This window comes from Colletotrichum paranaense (genome assembly GCF_030867605.1).
Source record: "Colletotrichum paranaense strain IMI 384185 chromosome Unknown Scaffold_4.1, whole genome shotgun sequence".
Taxonomy (NCBI): domain Eukaryota; kingdom Fungi; phylum Ascomycota; class Sordariomycetes; order Glomerellales; family Glomerellaceae; genus Colletotrichum; species Colletotrichum paranaense.
The window spans coordinates 1,259,872-1,277,009 of record NW_026848962.1 but is presented as its reverse complement, the minus strand read 5'-3'; the positions used below and the strand labels follow the sequence as shown (position 1 = coordinate 1,277,009).

Sequence of the window (17,138 nt, the reverse complement as noted above, 5' to 3'; positions counted from 1 at the left end):
ACCGACAGCAAAAGCGAATGTCTTGTTTCGGAGGCAGTCTTCTATATGTTCGGCCCCCGACGCGGCAGCGGGAGAAACAATAGACGTGAACGCTTGTCTGATGATCGTCGAGGTACCTTAACTTACTGGAGGATAATTACCCAAGAGACCTCGAGTACGAAGTAGGGGGTAAGCAATCTAGCCCCAGCCTTACGGACAGCCCAGGCCTAGGCAGGCATATCAGCGCGGAGACGCGCACTCGGCGGCCTCCTGGCCACTTCCACTATATCATAGGTAAGTAAGGTAGACTGTGAAGGCAATGACGTTTGTTCCACTCGGGAACGTGTACTTAAACGAGGAGATGATGGGTTGCAAACCGATTTTCAAGGCGGTCCTCGATGCGTTTGACGTGTGGGCATGGTTCGAGTGTTTCCTTAGGAGGCCTCATTTAAAGTGAGAAGCCAGGTGCGAACATAGATTAAACGGACTGGAATTGTCGAGCAGAACGGGCTGAGAACATAATAATATGTGAACGGACGGAAGGTGACGAGACTGCGTACTGGAAGGATGCAGCCACAGTGGCAGTGCTCCGTGCCAACCCCAAGACGTCACGATGTAAGAGTTGGATACCGGTCAACAATATGGCGTATAGACTGTGCTTGAAAAGGCTGAGAACGGCGATCTAGAGACCATCTAGCACGCTATCTGAGTACTGGGTTTCTTGTCATTCACGGTGCAGCTTTAAGGGTGAGAATGTAAGGCTAATTGCCCGTCGACGTCATTGTCTGGGCGTGCTTCATAGATTGCCACACTCCCAGAGAAGGGGTTTGTTACGTCCACTGGGCTGTGTGTGTGTGTGTGTGCCAGTATGTTGGTGCTGCGAAATACGCCCGGCCAGTTGGCCTGACAGGCGCAGGAGGACGTTACCTTATTCTCGGTTGCGCTCGACCATGAGCAAGGGACAGGTGCAAATCAACATTTAAATACCCAAAAGGACCCCTTCCAAAGCCCATTTTCCTTGGGAAAACTGGACAACTCGCCACTACAGCACTGATACTCGAATCCTCGTCTCCAACTCCAAAGCCTCAGTCATTCGGTTACAACCTAGCGGTAAGACCTACCATACTTAGTACCTTGTTGACAGACGCCCGAATCCTCATCCGTCCTCCGAAAGGCTACATATTCTCTTCTGGAGGCCAACATGGCCATCTCAGTAGAGGCCACCGTTGGCCTCATTGCCCTCTTCATCGCCCTTCTACAAACCGTATTCGCCATTGCCCAGACCCTATTTGCCTTCCTTCAATGGATGAGCCGCAAGAACGACCTCACCCCTGCCTCGACACGCAAGCCCCCAAGACATCTGACTTGGCTCTCGCATCAACACATTCATCTCGCGATGAGTTCTGCTGACAGCGAACTAGTTGATCATTCCGCTGGCAGCCGCATCACAAAGATCGTTCAGAATCGTATTTTGAGTAAGTAGAACCCCCTATCTATGCATGACCGTTGACACGAGTAACGTCTGACTGAAGCTCCATCTAGTGCCCTCTACGCCCGACAGTCGTCGCATTCGGCCTCGCAACACCGAAGGCACTTCTCAGATCCCCTGGGCGGCCCAGCCCGGAAGACAGCTTCTCGATTGCGGCAAGGAGGTGACCTGGCACCTGTCCGTCACGAACGGCGCCATGGCAGATGGAGGAAACAGCTGGACTTCAGCCCCTGCTTTTATACCAACGGTCTAATACTCTGTATTCGTACATCAGACGAACTCCCGGCAACACCTCGGTGCACCCCAATTGGCAACGGCCACAAATACCCATTTTCTTTTCGCATACGCATCACCGGTCATACTTGAGCCGGAGATTTGGCTCGAGCGCTGCAGCTCATAAATTGGATCAGCATTGTTTGGGACAGCGAAAATGCATCAGCAACTCAGGTTCATGTACCATAGTCTTTTCTGCCTTTGGCTTAGTTGATACCCAGCAGCCTTCTGCACTCATAAGAGAACCGAATACTTTTCTATACCCGCACTCCACCAAGATAGTCCTCAAAGACCTCGAAATTGCCCTCATTCTTGCGATCGTAGACCGCAAACCAAACCTCCCTCCACCACCCACCCCCAAACTCTGCCTCGCCCAGCACCTCAAGCCAACACTTGACAATCTCCTCAGGTGGATTTCTGAATGCACCGCACCCCAACGCGCCCAGCACAAGCAGACTGTGCCCCCGACTCGCCGCCATCCTCAAACAAAGCCTCATCTTACTCATCGTGAGCGTGCGGTCTGTCTCCTTAGCAAACTCATACACTTCTTCGTCCCCAGCAGGCGTAGAGATTTTCCGCTTCACTACTTCCGGTCTCCGAATCGCCGCAATGCTAAGCACACTCACAACAGGTAAATCGTCATACGCAACTCGCGGGACGAGAAGTTTGTGACCGCTCGCCATATCACCTCGGATGACAACCACATCAGGCGTGTAAAGCCCTCCGCGGCGCTTGAAGGGATAATACCGCTTATGCAAGCTGAGATAAAGCGACGAACGATAGCACATAGCCTCCTCCTGCGCAATCGCACCTTTCAACCATCCGCCGCCGGCGTGGATATCTGAAGCCATATTCAGCACAGCCACACGGCCGCCATCAGGTCGGCGCGCAGCGAGTTCGATTGCGGCATTGAGCGAGTCCTCGTTGACGATCTTAATCTTTGCGCGCGGGGTGTGTCCCGGGCAGGCTGAGGTTTTGAGAGGCGGGAGGTAGTCCAGGTGCAGATCTTCTGATTTCGAGGCGTTGATGTTGGGGAGGTGGGGAAGGATCTGGGGAAGCGCGGAGCGGGTTTCTGCTGCGACGGCGGCGAGTGATGGACTTGAGCGGTCTGATGGTTTTTGGGCGGGTTTTGACGAGGATGAGGGGCCTGGTGCTGATGATGATTGCGTGGGGGACTGCTGATTTGGCGAGCGAGGTTTCTTCTGTACTCCGCCGCCGTTCCTAGAGAAGGCGAAGTCGAAGAGGTTTCTCTGCGGCATCGTGATGTTTGATGTTGAGACGCTGCTTGACGGTTGAAGTTGACAAAAGCTTTAGGTTGAGATGAAGGATTGATATGGCGTCTTGGGATGGATGCCTAGCGCCTGAACGAGACGGAATGTGCCTAGAAGCCAGATCCTTGCTGCGGGGTTAATGGTTCGGACGGTTGGTGCTGTGTGTGCCTGGAGATCTCTTGCGCCGCCGAGATTTTTGCAAGGATGCGCGTTCTGATTGATGAATTACCAAGAGAGGCAATGTATTCGCGGAATCGCTGACGTTAAAAGGTGGAGAAGAATCCGAGATGTTGGATTGGAAAGAAATAAGGTTGTCGATGTTCAGTAGCTGCCGTCGATATTAGAAGTGAACCGGCTGACCGGGCTGACTCACTAGTGGTGCCAATTTCTCTCCAACCGTTCGGACGCACGTGTTGGTCAAAAGCCGTTGCAACGGAAGGCGCATTGAGAGCGAATAGATAAGGCAAGACACAAGTGGTAAGAGCATCAGAGAAGGAGCTGACGACAGGTGATTCGTGTAATTGCGCTTGTGGCTCTTCACGCGGACACTCCGTGGTTTCTGTGTTCCTATGTGTATCGAGGCTGAGTGTTGGGCATGGGTATCATTTCAGATTTGTCTAGATGATTTATACATGGTGTTACAAAACTTTACATCCTTCAATGTGCCTCTCATATCTTTAATAGGCATCTTTAGGCTTTTGTCTTTATGGCTCCCTCAGGAATCGCATCCTCAGCCTCAAATTTGCGCGGGATAAGACCTTCGGCCATATCAATCGCGCTCTGCATGTCATTCTTGTTGAACAAGAACAAGCCCTGGATCGCAGCTGTACTCGTGAACCGGTTCGCTGTCTCCCCGGCGCCGTTACCAAAGAGACCCAGATCTTCCAGTCTCTGCAAGAATCGTTCCCGACCAGCACCGTCTGTGTCCACGTCGCCGTAGAAGCGGTCCCACATCAGACCTGCCTGGTACTTAGTCGCCTCGCCGATACGCATCATCATGTCTACTCGACCCGGTCGAATCAGCGCCGGATCAAGACGCTCAATATGGTTCGTGGTCAAGAACGCGATGCGCTCCTCGCCGGCAGCCAAGCCGTCAAGAGCATTGAGCAGGCCAGAGAAGGTGACACTAGCGCCGCTGTAGCCATCGGCATCGCGCTGCCGGCGATTGACGAACGCTGAATCCGCGTCCTCTAGCAAGAGAATACTCCTGCGGGGCAATTTCGTCAAGAGATATGCCAGCTTGTCGTCCGTCATACCCATCTCGCTGAGGTTGACCATGGCCACGCTAAAGTCCAGCTCACCAGCAAGAGACTGGATAAAGGAACTCTTGCCGCTGCCAGGGGGTCCGAACAGCAGGTATCCACGGCGGTAGGGGATGCCGCGGTCAACATACCACTGCTGTCGTCCCAGGAAATCCTTGACGTCGTCCACGATGCCTTCCTTCACGCCCTCATCCAGTATAACCGAGCCGAGAGGTCGCTTCTTCCGAGGATCACCGAGCGGCGCCCATTCCATGCCTCTTGCAGAGTATACGACCGTCTTGCCCTCGTTCGCTTTCGCCGCCAGCGCGTGCGCCTCACCAAATATGTCCTCGAAGACGTGACGGTGCGCCCACAGCGTCGTCAATTGTACGATTTCGTGAGGCTCGCCCGTGTTCATGTTGGCCGTATTGTGCTTCTCGCGGTTGATTGCGATGAACGCATTCTTGTGCTTGACGATATGTCGCCCGTACCCAGGCTGTAGGAAAAAGTGCGCATTTGTCGGGCTATTTGCACCTCGCTGGGTGGTAGTGGTCGTCGAGACGGAGAGGTTGTGGATGCGGGTGATGCGCGAGGCAATGAAACCGGCTTGCTCGCGCGGCTGCGACAGCCACGCGAGAATCCAAGGGTACGCTGGATCCTGCTTGCTGATTTCGACATTGACGAGGAGGCGGCGGCGAGCAGCTCCGGCTGCGACGACGACGCCTTTGCGACCGAAGGCTGCGACTGCGCCTAAGCTCGCGAGGCCGATGCCGCCGGCGAAGAGGGGGTTGTTGAAGAGGGCATCGAGGTTGAAGATCGAGGCTGGGCCGGACGACGCTGCTGTCGGTGCTGCGATCGGAGCTGCCACCGGTATAGCAGCCGCCGGCGATGCAATCGGTGCTGTCGAAGCTGTGATTTCGGTCGGGGACATGATCAACGACGGTTGTGATGGCTCCAGGCTCGCATCGCGCGATGTTGGTGCGAGCTTTGGGAATGTGGAAATGTTCGACGATTTTTTGAGACGGACCGGAAGCTTGAGCAGGGGTGATGGAGCTTGCCTCAAGTCACGGAAGGCTCTGAGCAAAATCCCCGGTCAAGCGTTCAGGGGTCTACCCCTGTCGCTACGTGCCCTGAGAACCCTTGCGGCCCCGTACTCCGTACTGTGTAAGTACTGGACAGCTCTTTCCACAACTGCTCGGTGACATTCTCACCAATGTTCCTTGACATTAACGTCTCTATGGATCTGCACCTTCCTGTTCCCTCTAGAAGCACTATATTCGAATCAGAGATGTTCTCGGAAGCTTTTTGATGCACGATGCCTAAAAGCTGCATTCCCTCAAACTCCGGCAGTGCAGCTCTATTCAGGACACCGGAAAAGACCATTAAATAACCAGTGTCGGGACCATCAACGGTTAATTGTTCTTCGATGATGCCAGCATCTTAGACGGACTCCAATCTGGTATTCGGTTAGTTGGCCCTGATTATTTCGCGGCTGCTGCATCTACGGGAATCTAGCTGCCGCATCTTAGTGTGAGACGAAACAGACTAATTTCGCCAGAATCCGACCAAGATCACCCCTAGCAGAATCCCGAGAAACAAGGGCCACCATCAGGTGGTGTCGATGAGGCTACTAGAAGCTGGATAGAAGCCCAAGAGAAAGATAACTCGGAATGGGATCGTGGCAAGATTACGCATAACTACATGGGGTCGGCGCCTAAGTTCAAGATCAGAAAAGTCATCATGTTGTCCCTGGTTGTTTTCACTGCGTACCTCATCCAGCCCTTTCGAATTGTAGAAGGATGAGGCCAATTGACTAAAAACCCAACAGAAGCTTGGAAATCTCTATCTTCATTCCCGCTCGTGTCTAGCTCTTCGAGGAGTTTGGCTTGACCCTGATACAGGCAATCGTGCCTTGACCAATGTGCGTCTTCACTCTCGGCTTGAGTCCTGTCGTTGGCGGTCCATCATTGGAGGAAGTTGGCCGGCACCGCGTCTCATGAGTCTCTCTCTGGATGGGCCCTTAACTCTCGGCGTGAGGTTCTGCCCCAGCTTCGCCGGAATATGCGCCCCCCGGTTTCTCGTAGGGCTCTGAATCTCTTGCAGCTTGACTATCTCAATGCTCTGTCTTCGACCACGTACATCATAATGCCGTTTCCTGGTCCAGGGCTGGTGGACGTCTGCATCGCTCTCTCACGCAGCCACAACCGCGAACAAAAAATATCCCAGTGATAGGAGCTGCCGTCGTGAAGCAGAAGAGCTGGTGCTGCAATACGCATTTAGCACTGCGTACGGCTCCGGAATTGAGCAGCATGGCATAGTCTTTATCTCGATAGCAGTGAGATGCGTCCTAGGAGCCTTGACCGTTGTATTTTATAGAATCCCATGCCCGTTGGAACACCGCCAGAGTACAGATTTCTGGCCATGTTCGGGTATATCGGGTTCTCACTGGGGCTTTTGATTGGGCAAGGTTATCCGGGACGAGAGCATTTCCGACACAGTCACGAAAATACTGAGATATGGCTGTCAACGTAAAGAAGCATAACTTGATGGTTCAGATATTCATAACTGAGCACATGCTGACGTTGCAGAGGAAAAAGTGACAGCTCGGGCTGGCCCGAAGATGGTGATCGGCGGCGTGGAGCAGTCTTCCAGCCGGGGAAATGTCCGATCGTGCCGATGTAACTGGGTACACCTGAAAACGGGAGTTTGGGGGGCTGGATGTGGAACCCCCACGAACCCAAACTTGTGACTTTTTGGGTGTTAGCCCGTTGAGAGCATCATTCCGTGAGGTACCAGGATGAATCGAGCAGGGTTCAATATGACGAACCAAGCGCGACGGCGTAAAACAAAAACAGGGGCATTTGTGGAGGGGTTATCTCTGTTGGTCGACATCGGGATGAGGGGGAGGGGAACGCAGACGAAGTGCGTACGTCGCCTTTATCTATCAGATCAATTTTTTTCTTCCAATTCTGAGGATAGTCTGGGAAGGGGTCTCGCGCGTTTCGACCAGACATGGAGATGAGACGCGCAAGTCCTTCAAGAGATATCCGCTTCATGGTGTGACCCTTTGCCATTTTGGTGTTATCCCTTCGGCTGGGGCTGTGCCGAATTTGGTTTGCTGGGCGTCCAGGGCCACCCCACGGCAACTCCAGTCTCCAAGAGCACCAAGAAATCCCAAGACAAAACCACGCAGCACGGCAAAACGGCACTCATTTTATTTTGCTAGTGAATCCATCGCGGTGTGCTCTTGGTATCTTCTTGGCTCAGCCAGGCACCCAGCCATTGCCAGCCAATAGACCATTACGCAACGCCGTCTGCCGGTGGCGCGGCTTATTCAGGCCAGATGAGGGGGACTGGATGGGGTGCAACACCTTGGCGCGCATGAGTTTGCTTTGCGCTTGGCCTTTTTGCTTTTCGAGTGTTGTCTTCTTTTTCCTTAGCCGTCTCAGTCGTCTGGTCTCATTCTTTAACCGGCCTTGTCCTGCAGCCACCAAGCCCAATTATGTTTCTGGCGTGGCGACCTTGTTTCTCACTCCTTCAACGACATCTCTAGAGTTTTTGTCGCATCTCAACTTTACAATGCCGCATCTACACCCATCGCGATAGCTTCATTCTATCCACCCCGTCAATGAGTTCAAGCGACATCTTCCACCTTCTTCAATGATCACGACGACGACCCACCTCATCACCACATCAGCCTCATTCTGCTGACGACGGTTGCTTCTCACTTAACCACAACGCAAAGGTATAGCTTACGTCACTCGAACGCTCCCTTGGCAGCCATTCCTCCCTCTCGATCAAGATCCAGTGTGTCCTGCGACATCACGCCTAGCTCCCATCGCCGGATCTTCAACTCTCTTGCGCTCTGCTTCCTTCCCGCGGCTCTGCATATGTGACTCTGACCTGCATCACCAACAACCGCCACCCAATCGCCGGTGCGTGACGGCCACCACCTCATGACAACCTCACCACACCACCACCACCACCCCCTCACCACGAACCACACCCAAAACCGCCCAATCACATCCGTCGCCAAACAAGAACAACCATGTTCCTCCCCTCACCACGCATAAGACGCCTCTTCATCCTCCTCTTCCTCGCCTTCCTCGTCGGCAACGCCCTCTTATTCCTCGTCCTCCCCCACGACAATCCCCTCGTCCTCGCCTTCCGCTTCAACACCGCCAGCCTCAAAAACTGGTGGCGCGGCCCGGGAACCGAAAAGGACGCCTGGCTGTACGAGCCCGCCAAGTTCCCCATCGAGTACCGCACCGACGTCGGCCTGCTCATCAAGACGGGCTACGGAACTCGTCACCGGCTCGCGGCGCAGCTTGAGGCATTTGACCTCACGGCGCGGGATAAGGATGCGTTTGTGGTAGTGGGCGACTGGACGCCGCGGGAGAATGGGACGATTGCCGGGGTGAAGGTGCACGATGCCATTGGCGGCGTCATGGCGATGCCGGAGATGAGGGCCCATCATGATGCGCCCAAGTTTAAGGAGTATCTGGCCCTCAGGGATGCCGTGCAAAAAGGGGATGATGCTAAAGCTACTGAGATTGGCCAGAGTTTCGGGTGGGATCTGGATGCGCTCAAGGTAAATACTCTCCCTCCTTGTTTTCCCCGTGTGTTCGCGCACGCAAGGCAACGAGAGCGTCGTACTGACAGTAGCACAAGTTCATCTGGGGCCTCGAATACATCTACGACAACCTCCCGCCAAAGAAATGGTACGTCATCGTCGACGACGACACCTACCTCGTTAAATCCTCCCTCCGCCTCCTTCTCGCGCATTGGGACTCGGACGAGCCGCAGTACATTGGCAACGCAGTCGGCGACTTCAAGGGCCGCTTTGCGCACGGCGGATCAGCCGTCGTGATATCGCACGAGGCAGCGAAACAGCTCCTCTCTCGGCGGGACGTTGTCGCCGCGGCGCAGGAGCACTCGCTCGAGGAGACGTGGGGTGATAAGCTTGTCGCAACGGCGTTCCAGAAGATCGGGGTGTACCTCGATGAGCGGTACAGCCACTTCTTCAATGGCGAAAGGCCGAATATCAGCAAGATGATGGCGGACCGATTCTGCTCGCCGCTCGTGTCGTTTCACGGGGTGGCGGACCCAGCTGAGATGAAGAGAGTTGGACGGGCGTTTGCGGACGAGAGGAGTCCAGTATTCTGGGGACAGCTGTGGGAGATTTATGGCGCGCCGTCAGTGGAGGAGTTTAGGAGGATGCCGGTGCGGACTGGGCGTGATTATGTTGGGAGGATTGATGAGCGAGCGAAGATGGTGCACGCGGTTACCAGCGCAGAGGCGTGTTTGAAGGAGTGTGAGGGTATGGGGAGCAAGTGTTTGGCGTGGGCTTGGGTCGAGCACATCTCGGAGTGCAAGCTAAGCCCGTGGATGATTCTTGGGGAGGAAATAGAGGGGCACTATTCGGGGATCAACACGGACGAAGTTGAGAAGCTACAGGTAAGTTGTTAAGAAGGTGAACAGGTGGCCATAGACGGCAACGGTAGACATGAGAGCGTGATGATACCCAGGGAACACAGAGGCGTAGCGGTGGTTAGGATCGGATTACATTTCGTTGGTATTTCGGGGATGGCGCAGGTAACTTAGGATCTTACTTCGAAAATAAGAATCGATCCGTTTCTTTCTCAACGAGAAGTTCCTATTTGCTTATTGCAGGAGTATTTTGAGAGACTGACGACTCCGGCAGCAATCTCCACATGAATATATCTGATGCTACGGCACATCCGTATCCCCCGTGGGGGAAGCAACTTCACCGGTAGCTCGGTTTCGGGCGGGGTGCAACTCGGGCCCGATCGAGGACCGAGCTCCATAGGGCAGGTCCGGACCAGCCCCATCTAATATGTGGCTTAGCCATGAGATTCAGATGAGCACGTGTGTGGCTTGACCCCCAGGGCCCCATGAAACGAATCGGGCTGGCTGTCATCGTGCAGGGACAGTACCTTAGGTACCTATGGTGTGCTGCTGCAGCAGCGACCTTTCGGACGGGGAAAGTCACTGTGTGCCAGTCGGGCGTGGAAGGTCCCAGGTCCCTTGAGGTTTAGTGCGAGGGGCGTCAATGACGATGACGTCTCTGTCTCATTATGTGCGCGCACACGACACTGGACACACAGTCACTGACGCGAGCTAAGCCACGCTCCATCCCATCATTTTCGCCTCTTGCAATCAGTACGGCGCATTGCTGCAAGTTGGTCTAGAAGCCACGGATGCCAACTGGTTTGGTAGTGGTGGTCGACAAGACAGTTGACGTCAACTCTATCAACCAGCTTCCCACACCACCCACCAGCCCGTCATCGCATCGCATTGCCCCTCGGACATGGAATTAAACAGCAGCAAAGCTCCTTTGGGTCTGTCCGTTGGTTTCTAACGGTCAAGATTTAATTTCCACGTCTCCTTCCAATCCGCTTGGCAAACACCCTCACTGTTCAAAGCGAAATAAAGAAATCGAACAAGAAGCACCTCACGAAACGGACCACTCTCAGCTCTCATAGCTGTGTCTCCATCGCCTAGTCAACCAACCGAGCAGATCGACTTCATTTCCCAACTCTTTTCTCGAGGTTCCCTGTCGTTCATCGGTAGTGGAAACATTCCTCCCGTTTGGCCCTACCGTGGACCAACCCAGACACCAGAACTGCAAATCGCAGCTCCCAAATCCCTGTTCAGCTGTTGGGGAGCCCCGCCAAAAGCTGTTCTGAGCAGCAGGTCCCGTAACCAGCACAGCGAGTGCGGTCACTAAGCGGCGCCCAACCCCTGCGACACTACGACATCCCACTTTCCCATAAAGACAGGTCCAAGACAGCTCACCACACGCGGGTCTTTTTTCAAGAGACCCCGCCTGCAAGCCGTAACTTTTGGGAGAAACTTAGACACAACATACATCCACACGCACACACACGCACCCTCCAACTCCCTATTCTTTCTTCTCCTATATTCTCGAAGCCATTCACAACTCTGACGACAGCTGCCTCAAGTCTGCCACAACATCTCACACCCAACAACCGCGACCCCTCGAATCCACAATGGCGGCCCAGACCCCAACATCAGCTCAAGCTCAGGCCAACCAGGGCAGCTGGGGAGCTTTCCTCAAGGTATGCCCTTCCTCTGCTTCCTCTTCGCTACGAAGTCTTCCAACCTTCCCTCCCACCCCTGACACGAAAAACGTAGCAACTGACAACGGCTTTTCGCCGCCCTCTCACAGTCCATCGCCTCCTTCAACGGTGACCTCTCCTCCCTGACGGCCCCGCCCTTCATCCTCTCCAGCACCTCCCTGACCGAATTCTCCTCCTACTGGTGCGAGCACCCCTCCATCTTCGCTGCCCCCGCAAAGGAGGCAGACCCGGCCAAGCGCGCCCTGCTCGTCACAAAGTGGTTCATCAGCACCCTCAAGCAGCAGTACGCCTCCCGCAGCGAGCAGTACGGCAACGAGAAGAAGCCCCTCAACCCCTTCCTCGGCGAACTCTTCCTCGGAAAGTGGGAGGATGATGCTGGAACGACGGAGCTCATCAGTGAGCAGGTTAGGTAAGAGAGCCCTTGTTCCCCTGAGAGATACTCCAGACTCTAGAGCTAGGATGGGGACGCTGATCGCCGTTCTCTAAACAGCCACCACCCACCCGCGACAGCCTACTCCATCACCAACCTCCCTACTGGCGTCCATCTCGAGGGCTACAACGCACAAAAAGCTACCTTCAGCCGCACAATCAACATCAAGCAAATCGGCCATGCCGTCCTGACCATCCCGACCCCTGACGGCAAGAAGGAAACCTACCTCATCACCTTGCCCGCGCTCCACATCGAAGGCCTCATCTTCGGCGCTCCCTTCATCGAGCTCGAGGGCACCTCCTTCATCACCTCCTCCACGGGATACACCTCCAAGATCGACTACTCAGGCAAGGGCTGGCTCTCGGGCAAAAAGAACAGCGTCATTGCCTCCGTCTACCCGACAGGCAAGGAAAAGGATGTGGCCTACAACATCACGGGCGTCTGGACCAAATCTTTTGAAATCCACGAGGGCGCCGCAAAGCACAACTCCTCCAAGACCCTGATCGACACCTACGACGCATCGCAGCACCCAACCTCGAAGCTCATCGTCGCCCCCCTCGAGAAGCAGCACCCGCTCGAGTCCCGCCGCGCCTGGAAGGGCGTCGCCGACGGCATCGCAAAGGGCGACATGGACCTCGTCAGTCGCGAAAAGTCCGCTATTGAAAAGGCGCAGCGCGACCTCCGCGCAAAGGAGAAGACAGAGGGACGCACCTGGGACCGCAGGTACTTCACCGATCGCCAGAGCGCTGGTGATGCCGTGCTCGAATCCCTCGGTGGCGCCGTTGGTCTCCCTGCTACGGGCGATGCGGACAAGACGGGCGGTCTGTGGCGGTATGATGCAGAGAAGGCGGATAAGGTGCGCAGCCAGGCGGCGCTGAGCGAGGCGGACCAGGCCAAGATTGCGGGGGAGATTTTGGGACAGCAAAAGTCATCATGAGTTACGACGTACGACGAGAGAGAGAGGAATTCGATAATGAGGAAGGGCTTGAGAAATGAGTGTTTACCGGCATGGAGTCTCTAGGGTGAGGAGCTTCGCCTCCGGCGAGGGGACGGGAAGACAGTCTCGATGGGAACGCTTGCTAGAGTTGGCGAACTGGCGCATGGGAATGTTCTTCATGTGGCCGTGAGCCCGACTTCGCGGCATATATGAGCACCGAGTAGAGTACAAGTAATCGTATAAAGTCAGATTAACCTTGCTGCACACGCAACATGCCGATTCAGTGCCATTAGCGTGGTAGTCCGTATTATGTTTCCTTTCCTCGTAGCTGCATTGGGTTTTCGGACTGACGTCGGTTCCACACCATCCTGTGTATCCTGGTGGTCATCTCCAGCAATGTGATGATCGATGTCAAGGTCCCCAGAATAATCGGTATGCGTGCATGGTATTGTCGAGAGAGCATTCTGCATGGTAGACAGAGAATTCTGGCCATGATTTGCGACGCTGTATTGGGCTTTATCCAACCTTGTCTCTGGCAAGGTCGATTGTCTTTGCCCCTCGTACTATTTATGTACTTCGTCTCTTTACAACCAGGTTTCTACCTCCCCCCCTGATAAGAACAAAAAAAAAGCCAATTCTGCAAAGAATGCTTCTAACAACCACCTCAAATGCTGGTCGGGGTTCCTCGCGGCTTTGCCCACCATGTAGATGCATAAACAATAAGACTATTACGCCATCCGATGCATTTTTCTTCTTTCTTCCCCAAGCAATCGTTGTGTGAGTTTGTGCGCGCATAAGAGCATGTGCGTGATATGTTCAAAACATTGGAATCTCAAGAATGTATGCAGGCCAAGGTCACCGCAGCATTGTAAGTTTCATCGAGGCGGTGGCTGTGTAGGCCCGGAACGGCTCGAACTCGGGAGGCAACGTTCTAAGCTGCGAGGGAACGTTGCCAGCCTCGCTCTACGGGCTGTCATCCCTCTCGAGCTCGTAGAATAGCAAGTAGACTTCACGTCGAAGATCGAGGACCTCGGCCGTCTTGGCTTCGCGGACCTTCTCGTCGCTAATGCGCCACCAGCGATCAGCGGGCTGCTTCTTGCGGGACTTGTGGACAGGAGGCCGAGGCACTACGGCCATTGGTGTGGAGTGAGGCGGACTGCTTCCCAGTGTGCTGTGTCCATTGACCTTTTGTGAAATCTTTGAAACGGTGCTCTTCGCCGAGGCAGTAAGCGACCGTACGGATCGGATGCTAGCCGAATCGGGCTCTCTCTGCCTGTCGCGTGGAGCAGATGTCGGACTGATTCTCTTCCTTACTCGGTCCTTCGGCGAAGCGTCGGATGATGATAGTGATCGGGTAGAGGATGCCGTCTCGGAGCTCGGCGTCAGAAGGTCGGGTGTCGATACGGCGGGACTGACTCCCCGAGCAATGGCGTCGAGTTGCGGTGTCGATGGCTGTGGGGTGGCGGCGGGACTCGCCGTTTTGCTGTAGATGCCTGATGGCTGGAAGGTATTCTGATTGGAATACGGAGCATACGTATTCTGTCGTCTAAACGATTCGTAGTGTCCACTATGATGGCTTCCCTTGTGGGTAACGAGACCTAACAATTTGTAGTTGCGACGATCGCGCAAGCCACCAAGAGGCAATCGCTCTGGAAAGGCAACTTTGGCCGAGTTCTTGGTCGACGTTTGGTCATAGATGGACCGCGAAAGATGGACGGCAAGGATGCGGGGGAAGGACGTGAGGCGCGTCGACCGTGCGATTTTACGCTTGGGCGCATTGGCAATGTTCGGGAGGAGCACATCCTCAGGGACATGTTCCGGATCAAAGTCAATTGCATGGCGCAACTTGCGCACTGCCTCCTCGAGTGCGGTCCTCTCAGTCTCGTTCTGTGCGTTTGCTAGATCGCTCTTGAGGGATTCTTCGGCATGGATCAGTCGGCATCTCTCGCACTTGAAGTCTTCAATCATTTCCGTCTTGAAGATTTCGTCAAAGCATGAGCTGAGAGTGGTGGAGCTGACTTGGGGCACATTTAACGTCAGCATGTAGAAGGACTCCTCTCTTGGCTTCGTCTTGTGGCCGCAGGTCTGACATTCGGATTGGGATTCGTATTTCCCTTCCATGGGAAAGCCTTCGTCTTCGTCCAGAGGCGCATGTATGCCATTGGTCTGTATCTTGGGTATTGTTGGTGTAGGCAATGCTGAGGAGGACTCATCGCCGTTGCCGTTGGCCAGGTTGAGGCTTTCCAGCTTTTCCTGCACTGCGTCGCCATTGACAGAAGCACCTACCGAGGTAGCTCGTGAGGCTTCCAATCTTGCGTGGGTACGTGCTCTCTCGCCGGCGTGGTACTCTTCCTTCAGTCTCTCGGCCACTATTTGGAGAAATTCCTGGGCATCTTGCTGCTGGCGACTAATGCGCTGCCTAAACGCCGTCTCAAGTACTCTCACGAATTCAATCGCAGAGATTGATTTCTTGTAGATGGGCCTTTCGTTGAGTGAGTCAAGCATATCCTTTAGTCCTTGTGTTACCAGACCGCGTTGCATGCCCTCGATCTTCCATTCCGGGTAGCTCTTGCCGGGCGGCTGAACCAATTGGGAGTATACGCCTTCATCGTCAATATTTCGGCGGTGAGTCTCGCGAATTAGGTACATGCGCAGCTCGCCGAGACCCGCGAGGGCCTGCAGGGTCGAGTTGATGAAGCAATCATTTGCAGCATTGCGCAAGCCGACGACGCCTTTCCTACGTGACGATGAGGTGCTGGACTCGTCGATTGTAAATGTAGGCGCAAAGACGTAGACGAGGGCAATGGCAGCCAAAGATGCGCCGGCGGCGTAGGAAATCGTGGTCACGTTTTTGTCGGGCATATTGGAAAATGGAAAAATCGGGAGGCTCGGGACAGTCGAGGTAACGTGGAGGAGATCGGATTTATGCGCGGACGAGCGCGATTCTCGGGGATGTGCGGCTCCTGGAGGAAGAATAATGGTCAGCACAAGTGTCTCCGAAGAATTGTGAAAAAGTCCCAAGGTAGTGGTCGTGGTGCGTTACACCCGTCGTCCCGAGGGCGCAGGACGGAAGCCAAATTTACCTATGCTTTCTGTAGGTGGAGGAATCGCAAGTTCATAATGCTGTGAAGACCGGGCCAGTAGGGATACAGGGATCCAACATTGTCTCTCCAAAACGCTGGAGACGGCTTGTAAAGAGTTTGGTTGACGATGTCAAGCCGCAGAGGGCAAGGCTGTGGGAGAAGCTCGGCGTAAGGCGAAACAGAAGAGGAGGAGAAGTGACGAGGAGAGAGATGAGGCGAGAACTGGAGAAGGAGGCTAGAAACTGGAGACGTGGACTGGGAAAGAGGGTCTGCGATGGAACACACCAGGTTGCTGGAATGGATGGACGGGGGGTGGCAGAGTGAAAAAACGGGGTAAAATGGAGAAATCAAGTAGGTGGACGGGGGTTCACCACCGACCGAGGGGATCGGGGGTCGGGGGACGTAGGCAAAGGACGCAGTACGGTCAGTGGCGCATGTCGTTTTCCAGGAGCGAAGCGAGAGCGGCGGCGACAGTAGCCAGTATTGCCAGCAGCATGAGAATGTGACGAGGATGGTAGCAGATGGACTGCAGAACGTCTGTCTGCTTTGTTGGTCTGCGTGTGTGCGCTGTTGGTTCAAGAGAGCCGAAGAGCAGGCATTACTCCTGTTGTTTGCTCTGTCAGTCAAAGGAGGGCCCCTCCAGCAGCGGTTTGAGAGTCGGTGTGCAGTCGGCGGGGGCGGCTAAGGTACCAAGGTAAGACAAAGTAAACGGGATGGGGAAGACGGGAAAACAGAAGAAGTTAAAGTGCAGGATACCTAAGTATGCATACACAACTTGCCCGACTGCTAGGTACACACAGAAAAGGGGACGAAGGAGGTAAAATGCAGGAATCCAATGGCTCTCGGCAAAATCCCATCTGGCAAGGGAACGGAAAGAATGGAAGGTGTTTGGCTGCGCCTGCCGCCGCCTCATTATGCGCGCCGCTGCGGCCGTCATTGCATCCCGTCAATTGATTCCAGCGAGGTAGGCAGTACCTTAGGTACCTGTACTCTCCCCATCTACACAGTAAGAGGGCACTCACCGTTACCGCGCGTTGCCCCGACGCTTTCCTTTTTCTAAGGTACGTTCCCCAAATTGCTTCCTTCTTTGCAAACCCAGCCTTCCCATTCGGGTCTTCCCAAAGACGGGCCGCGCTTTCTTTCCTGCAACTTTTTCTTTGATTGGACAGTTGCTGAAGAAAGCGCGCCATGATCTCGGCAAGAACTCCTCTAGAGCGAACCTGCCTCCAATGACATCTTTCGGCCTAGGAACTTATTTTTTAATTGGCAAGTGCCACTGCTTTTTTTTTTTTTTTTTTTTGCCCCGGCACC

At 54.5% G+C, this 17,138-nt stretch overlaps 7 protein-coding genes across 7 annotated transcripts; 4 read left to right on the top strand and 3 right to left on the bottom strand.

Moving 5' to 3' along the window:
• Nucleotides 1–1,180: 1,180 nt before the first annotated feature.
• Nucleotides 1,181–1,721, top strand: CPAR01_05409 (uncharacterized protein; the record flags this gene model as incomplete). Its single annotated transcript, XM_060489688.1, has 2 exons — nt 1,181–1,454; nt 1,522–1,721. The coding sequence occupies 2 exons, from the start codon at nt 1,181–1,183 to the stop codon at nt 1,719–1,721; spliced, it is 474 nt and encodes a 157-aa protein (XP_060351154.1).
• Nucleotides 1,722–1,998: 277 nt separating this feature from the next.
• On the bottom strand, nt 1,999–3,000 carry CPAR01_05408 (uncharacterized protein; the record flags this gene model as incomplete). Its single annotated transcript, XM_060489687.1, has 1 exon — nt 1,999–3,000. The coding sequence occupies one exon, from the start codon at nt 2,998–3,000 to the stop codon at nt 1,999–2,001; it is 1,002 nt and encodes a 333-aa protein (XP_060351153.1).
• A 702-nt stretch (nt 3,001–3,702) lies between these two features.
• Nucleotides 3,703–5,184, bottom strand: CPAR01_05407 (uncharacterized protein; the record flags this gene model as incomplete). Its single annotated transcript, XM_060489686.1, has 1 exon — nt 3,703–5,184. The coding sequence occupies one exon, from the start codon at nt 5,182–5,184 to the stop codon at nt 3,703–3,705; it is 1,482 nt and encodes a 493-aa protein (XP_060351152.1).
• A 552-nt stretch (nt 5,185–5,736) lies between these two features.
• Nucleotides 5,737–6,121, top strand: CPAR01_05406 (uncharacterized protein; the record flags this gene model as incomplete). Its single annotated transcript, XM_060489685.1, has 3 exons — nt 5,737–5,781; nt 5,838–6,005; nt 6,080–6,121. Coding segments are annotated over 3 exons (255 nt in total), but the record flags the coding sequence as incomplete, so codon positions are not given.
• Nucleotides 6,122–8,301: 2,180 nt separating this feature from the next.
• CPAR01_05405 (glycosyltransferase family 31) lies at nt 8,302–9,722 on the top strand (the record flags this gene model as incomplete). Its single annotated transcript, XM_060489684.1, has 2 exons — nt 8,302–8,844; nt 8,925–9,722. 2 exons carry the CDS (start codon nt 8,302–8,304, stop codon nt 9,720–9,722), a joined length of 1,341 nt encoding a protein of 446 aa, XP_060351150.1.
• A 1,412-nt stretch (nt 9,723–11,134) lies between these two features.
• On the top strand, nt 11,135–12,744 carry CPAR01_05404 (oxysterol-binding protein; the record flags this gene model as incomplete). Its single annotated transcript, XM_060489683.1, has 3 exons — nt 11,135–11,356; nt 11,467–11,786; nt 11,868–12,744. Coding segments are annotated over 3 exons (1,419 nt in total), but the record flags the coding sequence as incomplete, so codon positions are not given.
• A 963-nt stretch (nt 12,745–13,707) lies between these two features.
• On the bottom strand, nt 13,708–15,606 carry CPAR01_05403 (ubiquitin carboxyl-terminal hydrolase; the record flags this gene model as incomplete). The annotated part of the gene is made up of 1 exon (XM_060489682.1): nt 13,708–15,606. One exon carries the CDS (start codon nt 15,604–15,606, stop codon nt 13,708–13,710), a length of 1,899 nt encoding a protein of 632 aa, XP_060351148.1.
• Nucleotides 15,607–17,138: the final 1,532 nt, after the last annotated feature.